The sequence below is a fragment of the Arvicola amphibius genome, chromosome 8 (genome assembly GCF_903992535.2).
Source record: "Arvicola amphibius chromosome 8, mArvAmp1.2, whole genome shotgun sequence".
Taxonomy (NCBI): Eukaryota; Metazoa; Chordata; class Mammalia; order Rodentia; family Cricetidae; genus Arvicola; species Arvicola amphibius.
In genome coordinates this window covers 112,892,202-112,913,858 of record NC_052054.1, presented here as the reverse complement: position 1 = coordinate 112,913,858, position 21,657 = coordinate 112,892,202, and the positions used below count along the sequence as shown (strand labels likewise).

At 43.7% G+C, this 21,657-nt stretch overlaps 2 protein-coding genes across 3 annotated transcripts in view; both read left to right on the top strand.

Moving 5' to 3' along the window:
• The first annotated feature begins 9,966 nt into the window (after positions 1-9,966).
• Acsl3 (acyl-CoA synthetase long chain family member 3) overlaps positions 9,967-21,657 on the top strand; it is a 49,337-nt gene continuing 37,646 nt past the window's right edge. Inside the window, exon 1 of one of the 2 annotated variants that reach the window (XM_038339349.1) lies at positions 9,967-10,098. The gene's annotated coding sequence lies outside the window, so the exon portion shown is untranslated. Of the gene's footprint in view, positions 10,099-15,246; positions 15,378-21,657 lie in introns of those variants that run through there. The other variant, XM_038339350.1, reaches the window with a different exon arrangement.
• Positions 15,246-20,700, top strand: LOC119820761 (U3 small nucleolar RNA-associated protein 14 homolog B-like). Its single transcript, XM_038339348.1, has 2 exons — positions 15,246-15,377; positions 16,627-20,700. The coding sequence occupies exon 2, from the start codon at positions 16,688-16,690 to the stop codon at positions 19,046-19,048; it is 2,361 nt and encodes a 786-aa protein (XP_038195276.1). The 5' UTR covers positions 15,246-15,377; positions 16,627-16,687; the 3' UTR covers positions 19,049-20,700.

The window sequence follows — 21,657 nt, the reverse complement described above, 5'->3', positions numbered from 1 at the left end:
GCAGCACATGATTGTCATCTCTGGCTGGGCTCAAACTTGATGCCTTAAATGCCGGTCTGACCTGACTTTTAAGTCCTTTCTGGATATTTGAAAACCTTCTCTAAAATTCTTTCCTGGGGAGCAAACATATTTCTTTCACTTTCCTTGTTCATTTAAAAATTACATAAGTAGTATGAACATGTGCTTGATGTAACAACAGATTTAAAAATACAGATTTGCACGGAACAAAAGGTGAAAACCGGACCTCATTTCCAGGTCTCACTCTACTGTTCCTGCTTCTTCGCATTATATGGTGCATCGGTCTGGTTCTTTTGCCGTGCCTGTTTATAGACATCACAGCAATCTGTTTTTAATGACTTTTCCACGTTGGTATTATATGACTAAGAGGTTAAGAGTCAAGTAGGGTGGTACACACCTGTAATCACAGCTGTCTGAAGGCTGACTGAACCATGTAGTAAGACCTTGTCTCAAAACAACCGAATGAAGACGGCGTTCTACAGTGCAGAAGATCTGCCTTTAGGTTACAAGATACAGGATGGGCAAGTTTTGAAGGGTGGAGAAGGGCCAGGAAAGTTTTGTCCACAAGGCTGTCCTGGGTGGAGTGTTAAATCTGCATGGGTGTAGCACCCTGAAGCATTGTCAAATGCAAACCTCTCTGAGCTTCCAATTTTGTTAGCCATATTTTTCAGACCCCAAGTCTACTAGGATATTTTATAAGTGGTAATAATGAGATGCTAATATTATATTCCTAATTCCCATTTAAATTTAACATTTTTATCACAGTGGACTTCTTTCTCAAATAAATTTAACTATATTTATTTTCCATTTCTCATTCATAATTTGATTCTCTCCGTCCTCTGGTCTGTGGGTTCTGGGTATCAAATCCCAGTCATTAGGTTTGCACCATTGAGTAGCAAGTGTCTTTACCTGCTGATCCATCTTGTTGAACCCATTTGTAATTTGAGATGAGTAGTCATTGAAGAATGATGCTTGTTTTAAGGTCTTTTTACCTGGCAGAAATTTCTCCTTTCTCATTCTGCTCACTTTTCTTCTGTTCATCTTTCCTCATTTCTCTCCCTCCCTCCCTCCCTCTCTCCGTCTGTCTCTCTGTCTCTCTCTCTGTCTCTCTCTCTCTCTCTCTCTCTCTCTTTCTCGTCAATTTTTGGGGGAGGGGGTAAACAGAAAGTGCATTTTCATAATTTTCTTTTTGTTTTTGGATTTTCACTTAATTCCAGCTCAATCCAATTACTTATTAGTATGATACTTGACACCGAGACTTAAGGATAGTTGGATCCTGATGGAGGAGGGTCATCTGTCTATCTGTTGTTTCATTGGTTAATTAGTAAAGAAACTTCCTTGGCCCTTTTTGATAGGACAGAAAATTAGGTAGGCAGAATAAACAGAATAGAATGCTGGGAGAAAGAAAGCAGAATCAGGCTTAGGCAGTCGGCATGACTCTCCTCTGCAAGACAGACGCAGGTTAAGATCTTTCCCAGTAAGACACCACCTCGTGGTGCTACACAGATTACTAAATATGCGTTAAAGCAAGATGTGAGAATTAGCCAATAAGAGGCTGAAACTAATGGGCCAGCCAGTGTTTAAAAAATACAGTTTCCGTGCAATTATTTCGGGGCATAAGGTAGCCAGGTGGCCGGTAGCCAGGTGGCAGGAACGCAGCCTGCTGCCTCATCACTACTGGATCTACTCTGAAGATTTTGAGCGCGTGGGTTTGGATGCAGCAAGTGAGGCGCTAGGATGGCAGACGATACCAACCTGTCCTCTGGACACACAGAACTCAGAAAACAAGAATCTGCTTCAGGCAATTAAAAGGCCTGAAGTCGTGTCCAGGTTCTACCACCCACTACCTGTAGGATTTCAAGATGATACTCAGTAGAGCTGGGGATATCGCTTAGTTCATGAAGTATTTGCCCGACCTCTGCAGAGCCCTCAGTTGGGTTCCCAGAATCATAGAAAACTGGGTGAAGAGGAGTATACCTGTAATTTCAACTCTTTTGGGCAGAGACAGGAGGATCAGAAGTTTAAGGTTACCCTCCCATCTGAACCTGCAGGAGACCCTTCCCGGGAAAGAAAAATAGTAACCCAGCAAAGGTTCAGTGTTTTCTCTAAACCAGGGAAATGCTTCATGAAGATTGCTAATTTACAAAAAAAAAAAAAAAAAATGGCATTTATGTAGCTGGGCAGTGGTGGCACACGCCTTTAATCCCAGCACTTGGGACGCAGAGATAGGCGGATCTCTGGGAATTTGAGGCCAGCCTGGTCTACAAAGTGAGTTCCAGGACAGGCTCCAAAGCTACAGAGAAGCCCTGTCTCGAAAAGCCACACACATTCACACACAAAAATGGCATTCATGATTTAATAAATAAATTCATGATTTAATAAATGATTTAATAAATGCATTCCGTTTTCCCATCTTAACCTTTTGATTTTTGAAAATAACTGATGGAAATTTTCTAACTTCCCCTGAGTCAACCAGGACAGAAAGAGAGCTGGATTTTGTGAAAAGAACCGTCTGCTTCTCACTTTCTTCTTCCCTGCAGTATTAGATTAGAAACCTTATCTTGCGTGTCCTAGAGAAGGAAGAAAGAAACCCTTAAAATATGATCCCTGCCTGCAGAGATGGGATGACAGAATACAGCCCATTCAGGGACCAGCACAGGCCCTGGCTAAATGTTTGTTTAGTAAGCTGAGCTTCTATTTCACCATAGCAACAAGCTACCTTCTTAAGCTGCAGTGAATTTCAATTTAAAATCCTTTTTCCACCTTCCTGTTTGTGTGTGAGGAAGCTCGCGTTGTGAAGGAGCCAGAGGTAGCTTAAGCAAACATTCTTACTTTACTATATTGACTTATTTTATGTCAGAATAGGGGTAGGTCTTGACCCCCAATACTGTATGTAGGGATCCCCATTCTCATCGGTGTGTGTTGGCCCAATGATTGACTTTTGAGAGACTTTGCTATGGACTCTGAACTTCAGGACCATATGCTTTCAATCCCGTGTCCTTGTCAAGATACAGAAGACCACACCAGGGATGGACTCTGGTTGGTCCTCCCTGGATGACAGAGCCACTCTTTGAAACGATACTCCTGGCAAAAGTTTGAAAGGAATGACCTCATTGTTATTGGGGGTCTGTATTTCCTTCTACAATCACTGTGGTCAACAAGATTGGTGTCTTAAAAATTCTCCCAGAAATAGTCAGAATGAGGAGGGCTGTTTTACAAAAGGGAACACACACACACACACACTACATGAATAAATAAGTAAATAAATAAGTAAATAAATAAGTAAATAAATAAACACAGGGGAAAACCCGAAACAAAACAACAACAAACAAAACAACAGGCATATACTTTGAATCCGAAATGTCCTCTTGTGTTTTGGTGCTTTTCTCTTGGCAAGTGGCGATGCTTGGGGAGGCTGTGACAACTTAGGGGTCTGTCCCGCAGAAGTAGGTCACCAGGGGTATATTTAAAGGCATGCATTACCACACCCACCCAGCATTAATAATTTTTAAAATTGTTTTCAAAATGTTAGAATATTTTGGATTCATTAGGTTGTGAAAAATAAATGGCTTGAAATTAACTTGATTTACTTTTCTTTTTGTGTTTGGTGCGATCAGAAAATCTGAGACTCCATGTTTGGCCTCTCTCGTATCTCTAGTGAATGGTGCTAGTCTAGAAAATGGGTTATCTATCGATTGATTGATCAATCTATCATATGAACATTTTCAGATCTCATCTGAGTAGGTCTGGATGACCCATGATTCTGCATTTTTCTTATTCCCAGGCTGGGTTGATGTGGCTGTGCCACAGAACACCCTTTGAGTACTAGGGGCTAGAGGCCTTATGAGGTAACCAGTTCAAGATGGGCTATGATCCAAAGCTCATAAAGAATGAGAATGAACTTATTATGCAAAAAAATGATAAACATCACTGGAGAAACAACTGAAGCTGAGTCGCACAAGGACTATCTTCCTATGAAACATTGAAGAAACACTTTAATATAAAATATATTTAGATGTGAGCCATCCATATTAACATCAGTACTTCTAACATGTTAGTACCATACTAACATGTGGCACTTCTCTGAGTACATGCATGTATTTTCAGTATTCAGTAGGTCTGTACTGAGATGACTGAATGCTGACACTGTACCTGTAGCACCTCGGTAGACCCTGGGGATTAGAAAATGAAGGCAACATGATCCTGGCTCTCAAAGAGCTAATGGCAGAATCACGGGAGCCATAACTGAGCAAACCACAAGGTAAACTGTAGGAAGCTCATGGTAGGGACATCAGATATTTTGTTCTTGCTCTCATCTTTTTACAAATGGTGCACGCTGAGTTTCCTGAAGCAAATTTTATTATTTCCCAAACATATTTCTTCAATATTTTAGGGGTATAAACGGCAGAACGCCATCCAAGGAGCCCCGCTGGAGTGTGTGAGTCAGCCTTGGATGAACTGGGTAAGGAGAGAAACATAACCCCACAAAAACAAACTAGATTTCTGGGAGGAGACCTGAATTTCCAGTGGAATGAGAGGCAGGAGAGGCCTCTTGCCATCTTACCGCCATGGGAACCTGAGAGTGGTCAAAAACCAGCAAGAAGGAAGCCGACTGGTGCGGTGATAACGTCAATCATGTGGACTTCTCTTTTGTTCATTTCTTTCTGATGCGCTGTATCAAGCTGTCCTGGAACTCATTACATAGCAGAGGAACCCCCGATCCTCCTCCCTCCACCTTCACAGTGCTGGAGTCGTATGTGCCGCCACACCTAAATTTTGATATCTTTATCAAGATGTGACTCTGAGGGTGGATATGCTCCTGGGGCCTTTAATTTTATAAGCTAATACATTCCATTTGTTGTAGCAAGCGTAATTTGCATTTCTCTTCCCTTTAGCCTGAAGAGGCCTAACCATAAACCAACAACATGAACAACAGCACGGGAGAACTGTGGTTTTTTTTTTTTTTTTTTTTTGTTTTTCGAGACAGGGTTTCCCTGTAGTTTCTAGAGCCTGTCCTGGAGCTAGCTCTTGTAGACCAGGCTGGCCTCAAACTCAGAGATCCGCCAGCCTCTGCCTCCCGAGTGCTGGGATTAAAGGCGTGCGCCACCACCGCCCGGCCCTGTGTTTTTTTTTTTTTTTTTTTTTTTTTTTTTTTTTTTTTTTTTTTTTTTTTTTTGCATAAAGGTTTCTCTTGGCGTGTTCAAGGTTCGAGTTCATTGCCTTAAATGCTCAAATTTAGTGGAACCTTTAGCTCACAGAACTATGTTGTTTTGTTTTCTTGAATCAGGGTCTTACTCTTGTACCTGTGGCTGGCCTTGAACTCACTATGTAGCCTGGGCTCGAACTCACAGAGATTACTAGGTTTTGCTTTCCTGAGTTGTGGGATTAAAGTGACAAGAACTAGATCCTAGCTTTGGCAAGGTTCTCTAACGTGCAGGGACATTTTTTTTTTTCTGCCATTAATGCCAGTCAGGTTCTCATTAGGCATTAACATGACCTCTGAGAATCATCTTTCCTGACCCGTCTGTCTAAATTGTTCTCTGCCCTCTTCCCAGCCATCTTATTCACATTAGTGACCATTGTCATTATCTTTAATGGTCTTATTTTGTGACAGGTCTCACATGATGGCCTTAAGGTAGTCATTTGGCCTCACAGCCTCTGGAGTGCTGGGATCACAGGTGTGAGCCACCACATCCAGATTATTTATTATCTTGTTTACTGACTTCATATATTTTGTGACAAGGTTTCCTGTATCCCAGGTTGCTCTCAAACTCACTTGACATCCTTGGTTTTGATCTTTTTTTCCTTGCATCTCTTGAATGCCGGGATTACAGGTGTGATACTGTGCTGGGGATTGGACCCAAACTTTTGTGTATATAGGGAAGGCAAACACTCTACACTCAGCTTCAGCCCTTATTTACTTATCCTTTTGTTTGTTTGATTCTTTTTTGTTTTTGTTTTTCCAGACAGTGTTTCTCTGTGTAGTTCTGGCTGTTCTGGTGTCCTGGAACTCACTCTGTTGGCCAGGTTGGCCTCGAACTCACAGAGACCTGCCTACCTCTGCCTCCTAAGCGTTAGGACTAAAGGTACTATTGTACACAACATTACCGCCAACCAAGGAATCCATGGCACAGCCAAGAAGTACAGCAGGACTCATGGAGGATGCTGTTGGCCAGCTGCCTCACATGCTGGCCCATGCTCACCTAGCTCTCTTATACAGGCCAGAATCGCCTGCCTAGGGGTTGGTGCTGCCCACAGTGGGTTGAGCCCTGCTACATCAGTTAACACCAAAACTCTGCCCACCACCAAAATAATCCCCCTCAGCCATGTCCGCAGATGGAGGCAGTTTCCTCTCAGATGATGCAAGGTTGGTCAAACTGGCAGTGAAAACTCACCCAGGATGGTCTTGTTTGTGGCGCAAGCTGGCTTGAACTTGCAGCAGATCCTCCAGCGTCTGCCTCTGGCGTGCTGGAATTGTCTGCCTCTACCTGCCCTGCCTTTTGAGGTCATTTATGTGAGACAATAACTGGTTTACTTTTTTTTATTTTTAATTTTTTGAGACAGGGTCTCTCTACCCACAGACCCGGTTGTCCTTGAACTCAAAGACATCCACCTGCCTCTGCCTCCTACCTGTGGGATGAAAGGCTCATGCCATCTTGCCAGGTTGTAATGGACATTTCAAAGTTGCTTTTGTTGATTGTTCTGCTCCTTCGATTAAGCCTGCTGAATCTGAACAGTGTCATGTGCTGTATTCTCCCCACCCATCCGCTGGAAGTGAGACAACCAAAACATTCCTGTTGAAAAATCAAATATCAGCTGGTTCTGCTGTTGTATCAGAATGGAAAATGCAGTTCTTGTGATACGGTCACAGACCATCTTTCTGTGACTCTTCTCAGGAAACAGACCAGTCCACGTTTATGCCAATTATAGAGAATGCCCCTCAATGTCCCTCTAAGTTTGCAAAAGGGACTGCCTTGCTTCTATTCATGATTTCATCTGGTGGACCATTCACGGTGGTTTCCAACTTGAAGTTTTATAAAAAGAAGGAAAATATAATCAACACTTGATACCCCGCAAAGCTCTGCATGAACACATACCGAAAACCTTTTTAATAGAAAAGCAAACCTGCTTTTTTTTTTTTTTTTTTTTTTGTCTGTTATTCTGAGGCAAGGTTTCACTCTGGAGGTTAAGCTGGCCTGCAATTCACTTCAGCCCAGGCTGCTTTCACTGTCATGACAGCCCTCCTGCCCGCCTCAGCATCTCTAGGGCTGGGATTGCAGACATGAGTCGCTACACCCAGTTGTGACTCTGTCTTCCCCTTTTCTTTGTCACAGGTTTTTATTTTGTGTGTGCGCACGTGCATCCCAGGATGCTTCAGGAGAGGTCAAAGGACACTTTTGAGAGTCAGTTCTCATCTTCCACAATATGTGTCCAGGGATCAAATTCAGGTCACCAAGCTTGGCAATAATCACCTTTACTCCAAGAGCCACCTTCCCAGCCTTTGTTTTTATTATTTATTATTTAAGTTCTTTGAGACAGGGTTTCTCTGTGTAATAGCCCTAGTTATCCTGGAACCAGTTCTTGTAGACCAAGCTGGCCTTGAACTCACAGAGATTCACCTGTCTCTGCCTCCCGAGTGCTGGGATTAAAGGTGTGCATCATCACTGCCTGGCTATTTTTTATTTTTTTGAAATAGGATTTCAGGAAATGTCTTTTAGCTGACCTGAAACATGCTAAGCAGACCAAGCAGGTCTCAAATTTAGAGATCTATCTGTCTCTGCCTTCCAGTACTGAGATTAAAGATGGTGCCATCACACCCTGCGGGGTTTTATGTTTTGGTTTTCTGAGGCAAGATTTCTCTCTATATATCTATGTTAATATATATTTTCTCTCTCTACATATACATGTATACACACAATATATATTTTCTCTCTCTACAATATATATGAATACATACACACACATACACACACACACACGTATATATACACAGTCCTGACTGTCCTGGTGTCCTGGAACTTGCTCTGTAGACCAGGATGACCTCAAACTCACAAAGATCTGTCCCCTCTCCCAGGGATTAAAGGCATGCACCACTGCTGCCTGGCGCTCTATTGTTTTTAAAGCAATAACAACTAAATAAACCTAGGTGAGGCAGGAAGATTGCCCGGTAGGGTTCAGGCTTTGGGCACAGTGTCAAGCTCTGATACCCGACATAAACAAAGCCTGCCATGGTGGATCACACCTAAAATTCTAGAATCATCTAAACTGCCATAAATTCTAGGCCACCCTGGTCTGCACAGGAAAAATCCAGGCCTGTCTGAACTACACAGGGAGGTCTTGGCTCCTGTTCTCCCGCAAGTAACAAACAACCATACAAAGAAGCCTAGTGAATAGAAAAGCGATTAATTTCTGTTTAGCCTTAGTATTTGAATTTAGCCTTTGAATTTCAAGAGTTTTTTTTTCTGTTAAAGTAGATAGATGTCTATAAAATCTTGTCTCACATAGAGATAACGAAGGAAAGACATCCTGGAATTCTACCCATGTACTTTATGCTCATTAACGGGGGAGGAAGGTTGAGTATTCATTTGCTTAGTTTTCCTAGAGTTTTCTTGTGGTTCCAGGATTATTACTTCTAAGGTATACACATTCCTCTACAGAGCAGAAATTCTGCATTCCATTTGTTGGACAGATCAAGAGCGACAGATACGTCGCTTTCCTGGAAGGAACAGGTTGCTTGAGTCAAACACTATGTTCTTCTAGGCAGTTAGGCTGGCCAGGGGCCCAAGGTGAGTGCGCTCTCTTAGTAAGTGCGTGGCTCCACCTAGTTCAAATTCCGGCGGCTCCCTGCCTTTTTTTTTTTTTTTTTATAAAGATCGTCCTGGGAAGTGAGCCTCTGCCTTTGCTTGAGGCTACCTCAGCAATTCAACCTTTCACCTACTTACAGAAAAGTTCACAGACCAACGAAATAATACGTTAAGGAGAAAACAAAACAAAACAAAACAAAAAGCCGGGCATGAACACTTTTCCTTCTAATATTACACCGGAGTGGTTGTTTTAGTCCTTTGTGTTTTGCTCTGTGTTTTGTTTGAATTGGGGGTGGGGAGGGATGAAGGGGAGAGGCAGCCTTAGAATAAATGCCTTTCCCTGGTGCAGTGTCCAAAATGATATGCAATGGCAAACTAAACAAACACACATTTCCCGTTCAAAAACAGTAATTGGGAGTAAACGTTCATCCTTTGAAAACAAACACGAAACCTAGGGTACGCGAAGATTTTGGGGGGTAAACGGGTTACACGCTGCGTTAAACGAAGCCCACGCAAGAGAAGTAACACCGTGCGTGCTTCCAGCTTTCGAGCCTTTTCCCTCCACAGGCATTCCCAAACGTCACTCCCCCCTCCCCCTTTGCAAGACTGGCTAGAAATTCGTGCTTCAACTAGGATTACGAATCCATTCCAGAGAAGAATGAAAAAAATAACAAGCGTGCTATTTTTCGCTCTACGTTGAGATTTACGCATCGCGGCAGTTGAAAGCGGGTCTTGCGGTTCTCTGAGGGGACCACCTCGTCGTTCGTTGCCTCTCGTCTACCCCCCCCCTCATCCTCCCGGCCCGCCGCTCCCCTCCCGGAGGCTCCCATCCCCGCCCCACGAGGGCCCCAGCCCGGTCCAGCCGGCGGCGGCGGCTCTGCGGAATGACCTATAGTAACCTCGTCCCCGCCCCGGCCGCCGGCGCCGCGCTCCCCCGGCCGGCCCTTGATTGGCCCAGCCCCGCCCGCGCCACCGCCCGCGGGCCAATGGGCGGCGGCCTCTTTGCATATGCAACGAGCGCCGGCTGGGACTGCGCGTCCTGGACTGCGGCTCAACAGACGCTGCTCGGCCGGCGCCGGGGGAGTGTCGCTGCGGTTGTGGCCGCGGCCGCGGGTTGGGACGGAGAGGCGGCGGCGGCTGAGCGGGCGGCGGGCGGTCGTCTCTCTTTCTCTCTCTCGCAGGGCGGCCCCGGCGGCTCCGTCAGGGTCCTGAGGAGGTGGCGCTGGGCGGGAACCGCTCCTGGGAACAGCCAGGCCTGCGTGGGTCGGAGCCCACGGTGAGTGTGCGCAGCGCCTGTTGTGAGGAGACCGAGGGTCGCGGGATGGCGGCGAGGCCTCCCCTCGGCGTGCACGCGGCCCGCCGGTGCCCGAGGGATCGCCCGGCCGTCGGCGGGGTCGGGGAAAGAGGTTGGTGGAGGGTGAGGAGTGGGGCGTCCGCGCGGAGTCGTGGAAACCGCCGCTGTGGAGCCGGGGGCGCGGGAGGAAGGATGCACCGCGGCCTCCGCTGCGGGCGCGGGGGTGGGGTCGTCCCGCTCCACACGACCGCGCGGCGTCCGTGGGAGGAACCCGCGCGCAGCGGTTCCCCCGAAAGCCAGGCTGGGGCTTGCTGCGGGCGTGGGGCAGAAACTGCGTGTGCTGGACAGGGCTGGCGTGGGGACCTCTCTGTTTTACCCTTTTAGGTGCGTTTTAGAGTCGCACGGTCAGTCGTGCGCTGCACATAGCAGCAGCCCCGGGGGTCAAGGTGTGATCGGGTGAAGGGATCTCACAGATGAGGACCTAACTGCAGTGCCTATTTTGGCTCTAGAACAGGTACTCCGATCAAAGAGCCCCTCCGATAGAAAGGGCAGGACACTTCTTGGGAATTACATAGAAACTAAAGAGGGGGCCGGCTTTGTGAAAATGGTGATAACCGATCAGAATGCTAGAGCTGGCGTCTATTGAGCCTTTATCAAACGCCACACTCGAGTACTTTATGCACAGCTATGTTTACATTGTTAGTTCCCCAGGACGGGTGCAAATTCCCATTTTAGAGTGGACACATTAACTTAGCCCAGATCTGACTAGTAGGAGAAACTGGGACCCCAGGAGGGCCTGTCTGAATCCAGAGCACTTACATCTGATGGCTTTAGGAGCATGCTGCTCTGTGCTGCCTGAATGAATAGTTAGCACCGTGGCTTTGGGGCTGGAGGTTCTGCAGGGCTTCGGTGTTCTTCCCCATTGTGGTAGCCAGTTTTGTATGTCCACGTTGGTTCTGAGACTTGTTGAGCGGTGCAGCTGGGCCGAGAGAAAGTGTTGGGACGTCCGAGTCAGTCGCTCAGACTCGTGTGTTCTCTGGTATCGTCCTGTGCAGAGATGGAGGCCGATTGTATTTTCTTAAGTTGTTTTCTGAGTCTTGTGTCACAGAGTGCCTTGACGACCGTGTTTTTGGCCACAGGAGAGTGTCATCAGGTGTCTTTGGAGCTCAGTTACTGAATGTGTGGGACATTTGGACTGGGTGACTTATTAAAGCACAAGTATTCTGTGACTCCAAGATGTCCTCCTTTGGAGAAGGCAAGGCAAGAAGAAGGGCAAAGTGAAGGACATTAGGGGGAAACATCACAGGCTCAGTCCTGATTCACTTAATTTTTCACTGAGACCTTTCTCATTTCTACCCTGTTAGACACCTTGTCAGATGTGGGGACAGAATTGATGTCACCCTGTGCCCTTAGGCAGGAATTAGACTCCAAACCAATGATCTTGTAGATAAATGGGTGATTGCAAGCTATCTTACAGTAAAGGTGAGGTGGAGATTATAATAAGTGGTTCGATTTAGTTGGAAATCTAAGGAGCTCTCTTTTTTTAAAAAACTGATAGTGGGAGATTTTCCTAGATTTCAGTCTTGTGTTCTGAGGCTGTAATTACACATAGAACGGTAGCTTAAGAACTTTTTTGAGCAACTATTATTTTTTTATTTCAGTATCTCTTTCCCACCAGATTGTCATTCCAGCTCACATTGCAAGATATCTGAATGAGATAGGGAATGTTTCCAAGCATTTATTCTACCTGCCTTTAGCGTGCTTAAAGTTTATTCTTGTAGTGCTTCAGTTTTCTCCCGATGGATAGTTCAGAAGCAGGAATCTTTTATAGGAGCTTTGGATTTGAAGGTATGGTTTAGACAATCCTCCTAACCCCTAAGTTGGCACAAAGTGACAGGCTTTTCTAATTCTCGATAAGCAGAATCATAATTTTCAAAAGTTCTTTGTAGTTTATATCCTACTGAGTAACATATTTCAGCTCTTGGCTGGGTGTAGTGGCACACACCTTTTATCCCAGAATTTGGGAGGCAGAGGCAGGTGGATCTCTGAGTTCGAGGCTATCCTGGTTTTTGTATAGTTCCAGTGAAGTCAGAATCATATAGTGGGACCCTGTCTCAAAAAACCAAAAAACCAACCAGCCAAACAAATTCCAGTTCTTAGGATGCAAGAAGAACCAGGCATGAATTGGGAAGTATAAACTGCTAATTCTATAAATATTTTAGTCAAGCTTTTAAAACTGTCATCTGTTAGATTAATTGAGCCTTTAAAGAGGTTAATATGATGAGCAGGGATTTCCAGAAAGTGTAGATTTTAGACAAAGTTTCATGGCATGGTGATAAATCCATGAGTTGAGAGAAGGTACTGTTGAAGCTTATTGGGAAGAGCTAGGTTTTGGATGTGATAGAACAGTTCCTAGGTTTATCAGTGTCTGGTTGGAGTTGCCTTCTCTCTAGGGTACTGGTTTAGTGTTCAGAAGGAGAGTGGATTTAAGCCATTTGGGGACCTTCTGTTGGAGAGGGGATAGTATCTGAAACCATGAGCATGTCAGGCTGCCTATGGAGGATCACAGAAGAGCAGGAAGAAGCCTGCGTTAGTACTGAGTAGAAGAGGTAGTTTGCAAGAGAGAAAAGAGTGGTGTATTAGTTATTGTAGCAAAAACAATCTGCTCAGAGAAGGCAGGAAAGATTTCTTTTGGTTCATAGTTTCTCTCTCTCTCTCTCTCTCTCTCTCTCTCTCTCTCTCTCTCTCTCTCTCTTTTTTCTTTTTTTTTTCCGAGACAAGGTTTCTCTGTGGGACAGTCCTGACTGTCCTGGAACTCACTCTGTAGACCAGACTGACCTCGAACCCACAGAGATCTATCTGCCTGTCTCTGCCTCCTGAGTGCTGGGATTAAAGGTGTGCCACCACTGCCCGGCTTGGTTTATAGTTTCTAAGATGTCATTCTGTTTTAGGGGGAGGGCTTGTTGAGAGCATTTCATATCAAGGTGGCCAGGGAGCAGAGAAAGGGGAATATAGGAAGGTCCTAGGGCAAGATAAAACCCCAAGGAGTCCCCCTAGTGGTACACTCCTCCCCTCCTAGTTATGCTGTGCTATGAATCCATCAAGGGGTTAGTGTGTCGATGGCTGGAACTCTGTGATCTAATTGTTTCTGGAAATGCCTTCACAGACCCTCGCCCCTAACCAGAAGTATGCTTTACTAATCTCCTAGGTATTTATTAATCCAGTCAAGTTGACAGTTGGAAGTAACCATTTCAGGACAGTGAGAAAATTGCCAGAGGTAGTCACTGCAGGGGAGGCAGTCAGGATTGTAGAGTGCTCCTATGAGTTAGTTCGTGGTGACCCCTGTCAGTGTTGTAGGATGGGTCATGCTAGAGGTGAGGAAATGAGACAATCGGAAGTGCTTCCCAGAGGTTTTTTTGTTCGTTTGTTTTGAAAGTGGGTCTCTCTATGTGGTCCTGGCTGTCTTCCAGGCTGGTCTTGCTCCAACTCACAGAGATCCCACTGCCTCTACCTCTGGAGAGCTGGGATTAAAAAAGCTTGTGCCATCATGTCTCACTACTAACAAGATTTTTTGTTTTTTGTTTGTTTTTATTTTTTTTGGTTTTCCTTGAGACAGGGTTTCTCTGTATAACCCTGGCTATTCTGGAGCTCACTATGTAGATCATGCTGGCCCTGAGACTGAAGATCTGCCTGTCTCTACCTTCCAAGTGCAGGGATTAAAGAAACGCACCACCACTGCTCAGCCTGTTAATAGAGGTTTTGGTCTATTTAAGGGAGGCTTGGTGGATTGTAAATAGTTACTTATTTGAGTAAGTTGCTGGGGCATGGAAGGAATTGGTACTTTTGCACTCATAATCAAGAGTATAAAACTCCATAGATACTTTCCTTTAAAGCTCTTTTTTTTGGTAATTTTTAACTTTTAATCAGCCAGCTTTACTTTCTTTGTTTCTAGTTTTCAAAATGTTCTTAACATTTTGCATTTGTGCATATCTTAATCACTTTACTTTATTTCATAAAAGGCTGTAGGGAAAATTCACAAACATCGTTTCCTTGAGTGTTCTTTGTTAAGTACTAGTCATTTTGCCAATTCTGTGCATTAGTACTTGCTTCCTGCAAGAATTTTCCTGTAAGTGTAGCACACCATTGTCCCCCACTGTGGTTCGGTGGACAGAAACAGGAGGCAGGGTGCTAGGGTTTGAATCCTCTCACTTATTGGACGACTGTCTTCTGACAGCTTAGTTAACTTTTCTGGGCCTTAGAGTATTTACTGAATGGTCATGGGAATTGAACCTTTTGCTGACTGTTGTGAGAGTGACAATTTATGTGTCTGCAGTATTGTTGTCAATAAACATGAGCTAATTTTATTTGTTTTCAGGTAATCCAAAGTTTATTGCTCCCCCAACCCTTCCTCCCCCCCTTTTTTTGAACAGAGTTTCTCTGTGTAGTCTTGGCTGTCTTGGAACTCTGAAGAGCAAGCTAGCCTCGAACTCACAGGAATCTGCCTGCCTCTTCCTCCAAGTGCTGGGATCAAAGGTGTGCAAAACCACCACCTAGCTTCTCTTCTTGAAGTAGCATTAACTTTTTTGTATACAGTCGTGCCATACGTAACTATCTTATGTGTTAGAACCTCTTTTTAGTGGTGTTAGAGATACTGTATGTAAATCGAAACCAATAAATTGAAGAACATTGACTAGCTTTTGTTCTACTATTTTAAAAATTAATAACATGTATACATGATTATGTGTGCCTGTGTGCATGTCACAGTAAACATGTGAAGGTCAGAGGATAACTTTGGAGTTGGTTTTCTCTTGCTTTTATGTGGGTTCTAGGGGTTGAGCTCAGTTCACCAGGCTTAGGTAGCAAGCCATCATTGGCTGAGCCATCTCACTGACCCCATGGTTTTGTTCTGTTTTATTTAGCATTAGTTATTTTGGATTTGTGATTTAATTTTCTTGGGAAAATTAAATTTCTATGTGTAATACATTGTAAGCAGGCTGACATTGTGGTATTTTCATCCAGATAACAGGCAGAGATGCCTTTTATTATTTAAAAGGTTTATGCCATATGACATAATAATTCAGGTGGCATTTCTTTCTTTTTATTTTAAAACAGGGTCTCACTATTTACTCCAAGGTGGCCTTGAACTTGCAGTGAGGCTCAGGTTGGCCTTGAAGGTGAGATCCTTCTGCCTCAGCCTCCTGAATCAACTTTGAGTTGCTGAGTGGAGGAGGCACCATTGCCACCCGTGTTTATAAAACTTGGTATGTAAATTGGAGCTAGTCACTTATTTCTCAGACTTTTTTCTTTCCAAAAAAGGTTTCTCTTTTGGTGGGGTGGGGGCAGGTCTTTCTTCCTTTTTTATTTTTTTATGTAACTATACTACTAGCCTTGATCTTAAAATCTCCTGTCTCAGTTTTCCAGGTGCTGGGGTTACAAACACGCAACACTGTGCCTGTCTCTTAGCTTTCCATTTCAGTCTTTGTAATATGACAGTTTAAATTCTTACCTCACAGTTTTGCTGGCCGAGGAAGAAAACAATAGTTTAGGGGACACAGCTAAGTGCTTGCTGCTTTCCTTACCCCTCTGCCTTTCTCCTCTGTTGTAATTTGCTTTTTCCTATTTTTTCTTTCTTTTCTTCTTCTCCTGTCTCTGTTTTTTTGTGCTACGTAGTAGCAAACATTCTGAATCTGGTAGGTTTACAAATTTTATAGTTTACATCTTAAAGGGATTGATTGGAAGTATCCCTTACGTTCTATCAAGCTCCGTGAGGGTACTGTAAAGTGTAGTAAAGGCCAAGGGGTTGGGAGCTCCTGTTTGGTCAGAGTAGCCAGGGAAGGGTCAGCTAAATAAATGAAGTGAGCCTTGAAGTGGGTTTGAGTTTAAGGAAGGTGCTCACAGTGGATGTTGAGGGGCAGTGTTGGAAGTATGTCTTCAGCCAACATTGAGGGTCAGCTATTGAGGACTAAGGAGGGTAGGGGAGGCATGGAACAGGGGCTTGAGAGATAGATCCAGTTAAGACCCTGCATGAATTTCATTCAGTGAATCAATTGAGGTATAGCAGGTGAGGAAGACAACAGGAGCTTTTCACTTGTTACATACAAGAGCTGTGTTGAGACACTCACTCATCTTGAGTTGATTGCCATGATGCTGCTAGGACTAGTGATGTGGCATTGTCCACAACCATTTGGCCTTCCCGTTGAACTTAGTTTCCTGTCTGAATTTTCTCTTGCCATAAAATCTTCTTTCCCATCATAGTTCTTTATTTTCACTTCCCCTTCCCTTTTCCTTGGCTTGAGATTTTTGTTACTTGTGCCATAATTTATATGCCATGCACACATGCACGTATATATACACACACTTAATGAGAGAGAGAGAGAGAGACAGACACAGACTAAGACTTTATGTAGCCTAAACTGTCCTTGTATCTTACCATCCTGACTGGCTTGTAAATTTTATGTGTTGACTACTTAGAAATTACTGGGGTATTTATATGGGTCTTTTCTTCTTTAGACGTCTCAATAACTAAGATTCTCAGAAAACATCTATGTCAGAGACAGTGGGCAGTACATAGATGGAGCCAGAGAGTGACACCAGACGCTTCTTCAAGAGCTTACATGCTTTCGGTGAGAGAAAGCAGGCTGCTACCGTGAACATGACCAGGAACGTGGCAGGTCTTCTGGCTTTGAGCCAACAGGAAGAACTAATGGATTTGCCAAACCACTCCCCATTGGGTACAAGTGAAGATGAGAGGGACAGTGATGGAGAAAGAAAATGTCAGAAGCTTCTGGAAGCAGTCAGTTCCCTTGGTGGAAAGAGTAGATGGAAATTAGCAGAGAGATCTGAGGCTACTCTAAGGGTGTCAGAGTTCAATGTTACTTGTGACGGGTCAGGTGAAAAGCTGGTTCTTTCAGATTTGCTTGAGTCTGCTACAGCATTATCTTCAGTGGCTGCTGTGAAGAAACAACTGCTTAGAGTCAAGCCAAAGACTCTGGCGATCCCCCTTGACAAAAAAGAGGCCGATCAGATCCTCAGGGAAGCAGCATTCAGCAAAACTTCACAAGTGCTCTCCAAATGGGATCCTGTTGTTCTGAAGAACCGGCAAGCAGAACAGCTGGTTTTTCCCATGAAGAAGGAGCTGCCAGCTGTTGCTCCCATTGAGCATGCGTTCACTGGCTGGAAAACAAGAACCCCCCTGGAGCAAGAAGTTTTTAACCTTCTCCATAAGAACAAGCAGCCAGTAACAGATCCTTTATTGACTCCTATGGAAAAAGCCTCCCTCAAAGCCATGAGCCTGGAAGAAGCCAAGATTCACCGAGCAGAGCTTCAGAAGACGCGAGCTCTGCAGTCCTACTATGAGGCCAGAGCTCGAAGAGAGAAGAAAATCAAAAGTAAAAAGTATCACAAGTTTATGAAGAAAGGAAAGGCCAAGAAAGCCTTCAAAGAGTTTGAGCAGCTGTGGAAGGATGACCCAAGTGCTGCATTGCAAGAACTGGGAAAAATGGAAAAGGCCAGAGTGCTGGAGCGGATGAGCCTTAAGCACCAGGGCAGTGGGAAATGGGCAAAGTCAAAGGCAATTATGGCCAGATACGACCTGGAGACTCGCAAAGCTATGCAGGAACAATTGGCTAAGAAGAGAGAACTGACACAGAAACTCCAAGTAGTTTCAGAGAGTGAGGAGGAGGAGGAATTCACAGACGAGGGAATAATCTCTGCCTCTGATGGGTTGAATGACCTACAGATGAATGCAGCTGGTTTAAATCCTTGGATGCTCAGGAGTTGCAACAGCAGTGCAGAAAGGGGTGAGCTCAAGACCGATCCTGAACAGCTACCCAAACAGGTGGCCAGTGGGTCTTCTGTAGATGAGGAAGATGAAAGACCAGTGGCAGAAGAACTTCTGTTGAAAGAAAGATCCTTCCAAGAAAGAGTTGAACCCAACAGTGCTAAGCCAATGGGCGGCCAAGAAGCAGAAGTCTCTTCAGATTGCCAGGAGGAAGTATCTGAATCGAGGGTATTGCTTCAGAAACTCCACAAGGAAAATGATCAATCTGAGCAGCAAAAAGTGAGTTCAGTGGGAACTGTTCTCCAGATCCAGAGAGAGGAGCTTGCTCAGGAGGAGAGCCTGGTGCCTCAGGGGCTAGAGAGAACACATGTTCTGGAAGAACAAGGAGAGTTGGGCAAAGAGGGACATTGTCAGAAAAAGAGGCGTCCCAGACCTATGTTAAAAGGAGAGTGGAAGGAGAGGAACCCACACAGTGTACTTGATGTCTCTAGAAGGGAGAAGAAGGATCAGATGATTGATCTACAGAAACTCCTAACTACTAGATCTCCTGTGAAATCCTTGGCAGTACCCACAGTAGTGGAGTTGGAAGACGAAGTGGAGACAGACCACAAGCAGATAATAAAGGAAGCTTTTGCTGGGGATGATGTCATCGGAGAGTTCTTAAAAGAGAAAAGGGAAGCTGTAGAGGCAAATAAGCCAAAGGACTTGGATCTGACATTGCCTGGATGGGGTGAGTGGGTTGGTATGGGCCTGAAGCCTAGTGCCAAGAAGAGACGCCGTTTTCTTATTAAAGCTCCTGAAAGTTCTTCAAGAAAAGACAAGAACTTGCCAAATGTGATTCTCAATGAGAAGCGCAACATCCTTGCAGCAGCTCATCAGGTGCACGCTATTCCACACCCGTTCACCCACCACCAGCAATTTGAAAGGACTATCCAGAACCCTATTGGGTACACATGGAACACCCAGAGGGCCTTCCAAAAGCTGACAGTTCCCAAAGTTGGCACCAAACTAGGCCATATCATTAAGCCCCTAAAAGCAGAAAATGTGGGCTACCATTCTTCTTCAAGGTCCGACCTCTCTGTCCTACAGAGCAATCGGAAGCGTCTCTCCAAAAAACAGCAAAAACAACTGAAGGCAAGCTCTGCCGATTGAACTGCTAGGGGACTAGCATTTTGGTTTCTGGGACAAGGATCCTTGAGTGTTTCTTTTGGTTGCTTCATAGTGCTTGCTTCAGGGGCATTTACTTAATTGGCAGAACACTGTGTAGTTCAGCCACATTGTAGAAATAAGACATTTTTATCTAGTAAAGAGTTTCCATTCCATTTTGAGATACGTGATAAAGTCAGAAATGGGAAAAATGACTACCATAAGCTAGAGTACCTATGTAGGTCCTGTCCTAGGATTAAAGAGGGATCAGTGAGTGTACAGAAGTTCAGGCTGGGATAGGGCGGAAGAATCATGGGCAGCAAAGACTGCTCAATTAGTTTAGATATTAAATTAATAGCTCCTGATGTGGTGGCACCTATATGTAATCCAGCATTCTGAGAGGCCTAGGCAAAAGGATCATTTACTTGAGACTAGAGAGTGAGAACTTGGCTTAAAAAAACAAACAATCCCAAAAGTATTCTAGGAAGAGTTAATAGGCAAAGTGAACACGTTTAGAGATTGGCGAACACAGAATAGATGGAAGTGACTAGAATATATTTAAGAATAAAGTGTGACAGAGAATTGGGAGTATTGAGAAGTCAGTTTTGGAGGGCCTTTAAATGCTTTGCATAGACATTTGAAATTATGTTTTATTTCTTCTCTTAGGCAGTGTAGAGGAAATAAGACTTGTATAGGGGTTAGGTGTGCTGACATCTATGTTAAAGGAGTGTGGGTGCCAAGCTGGCAGTGTGCTTGCTGGATGTATTGATGGGGTGAGAGTTAAAGACCTCAGCTTGTAGAAGTCAGAGTGAACATGGGCAGGAGGGATGGATGATAAGAAGTGAAACAGTCACTTGGCAGGAGATCTGAAGAATAAAGGAGAATGAGGATTTTACTGCGTGCTTTTAAGTTTTGAGCAGTGTTTTAGACTCCGGTTGTACTAAAACTCTGGATTTAAATTTGTAGTTATTCTTCTGTTTTAACCCCCCCACTCCCAACCTATCTACTTATAATAAGGTCTCTCCGTGTACCCTGGCTATCCTGGAACTTGCTATATAGACCAGGCTGGCCTGGAGCTCGCATAGATCCACCTGCCTCTGCTTTTTAAATGCTGAGATCATCAGGAACCACATTTCAAGTTAGTGTTTGGGTTTTCCAGGTTCTGTTTCTTGTTTAAAAAGGTCATATACTACTAGCTCAATGATTTGTGATTTTTAGTATATAAAATTATTCCTGTCTGAATGTGTAGAAATCATATACATATTTCTTTCTTTATTATAACAATATATGTTCTATATGAAAAATAAAAAAGTGTAAAAACATAAAGATGAAAAATTAAAAATCAGTACTAATTCTTGATCCCCAATATGGCCACTGCTGATACTTTGGTGTTATTGTTTGTTAACAAGTGAAACTATATTGTGTATCTTTAATATTCAGCCTACTTTTCCATGTCATTATGTCACAAGCAATTACCGTGTTAATAGATGTTTGAAATATTTATAGTGGCTATATAATAATCTACTGAATGTATGTGTCACAATGTGTTTGACATTCACAGTTACTGTGTATTTGCTTATTTCTTTTTGAATGCCTGTTACAAATGACTAATGGAAAACTTGGAAAAAAATTTTTTTTTATTAAAGATTCCTAGAAGTGAAAATACTGGATATAGGATATGAAAAAGTTTAGTGCTCTTAATAAAAATCACAACTTGCTTTCTAAGTGGTGGTCCTTCATTCTTGTGTCCTTACCATGAGGGTGACTTACATTTTATTGGTGATTGCATTTATGTAGCCAAGAAGAAAGCTTTTTTTTTTTTTTTGAGACAAGGTTATGTAACACTGGTTGCCCTGGAACATATGTACACCAACCAGGCTGATCTTGAACTCACAGAGATCCATCTGTTATCCTTAGTGTGACATATAATTTCACAAAATGACCCTCCCTAAACTACTTAGCCTCTTGAATGTTTTGGTTAAACCAGACTCAGTGATGTTCTGATTTCAGTAGCCACCATACTTAGCAATTTTCTATATTCTACTGAAAGATCTGAAGACAGGACAATGTAGTTGATAACCCTTCAGTGATTGCCTGACTGTTGAGTGAGTTTATAGAAAAGCCCCTTACTTTGAGATTTCCAGCCTATTTTTCAGAAGCAAAGACAAAATTCCTTATTATTTTCTGTGATGTTTCTTGTTTTACTGTTGGAAATAAGTTCATAAAACAACAAAAAGTTAAACTATAAACACTTATTGAATACATGGTATATAATGTTTTCTGGTTTTCTTAGTCTAAGTATTTCAGAGCTGACTCATTAATATTCCCATTTCTTTGAAGTGTAGTTGGAAACAAGCAAAATCCGTAGAGGTTTACTCAAAGTGTTGGGTTCTTAGAGGGAAAGACTATAAGCAGTTGCTAGGTTTCATAGAGGTGACATCAGAGTTGGGACAGTTGGAGCTGTGTAAAAAGCACTGGGATTCAAGACGGGGGGAGAAAAATAGGGGAGATTTGTAAATCATCAGAGTAGCTATGACAGCCCTGTCCAATGGTGTATGAAATCCTCCAGCAGTCCTTTCCATTGCTGGACCTCACAAGGGTGTGTGCAATCCATC

What these genes read in the sequence shown, in the direction of transcription:
- LOC119820761 (XM_038339348.1), top strand. Translation starts at nt 16,688, where the DNA reads ATGGAGCCAGAGAGTGACACCAGACGCTTCTTCAAGAGCTTACATGCT.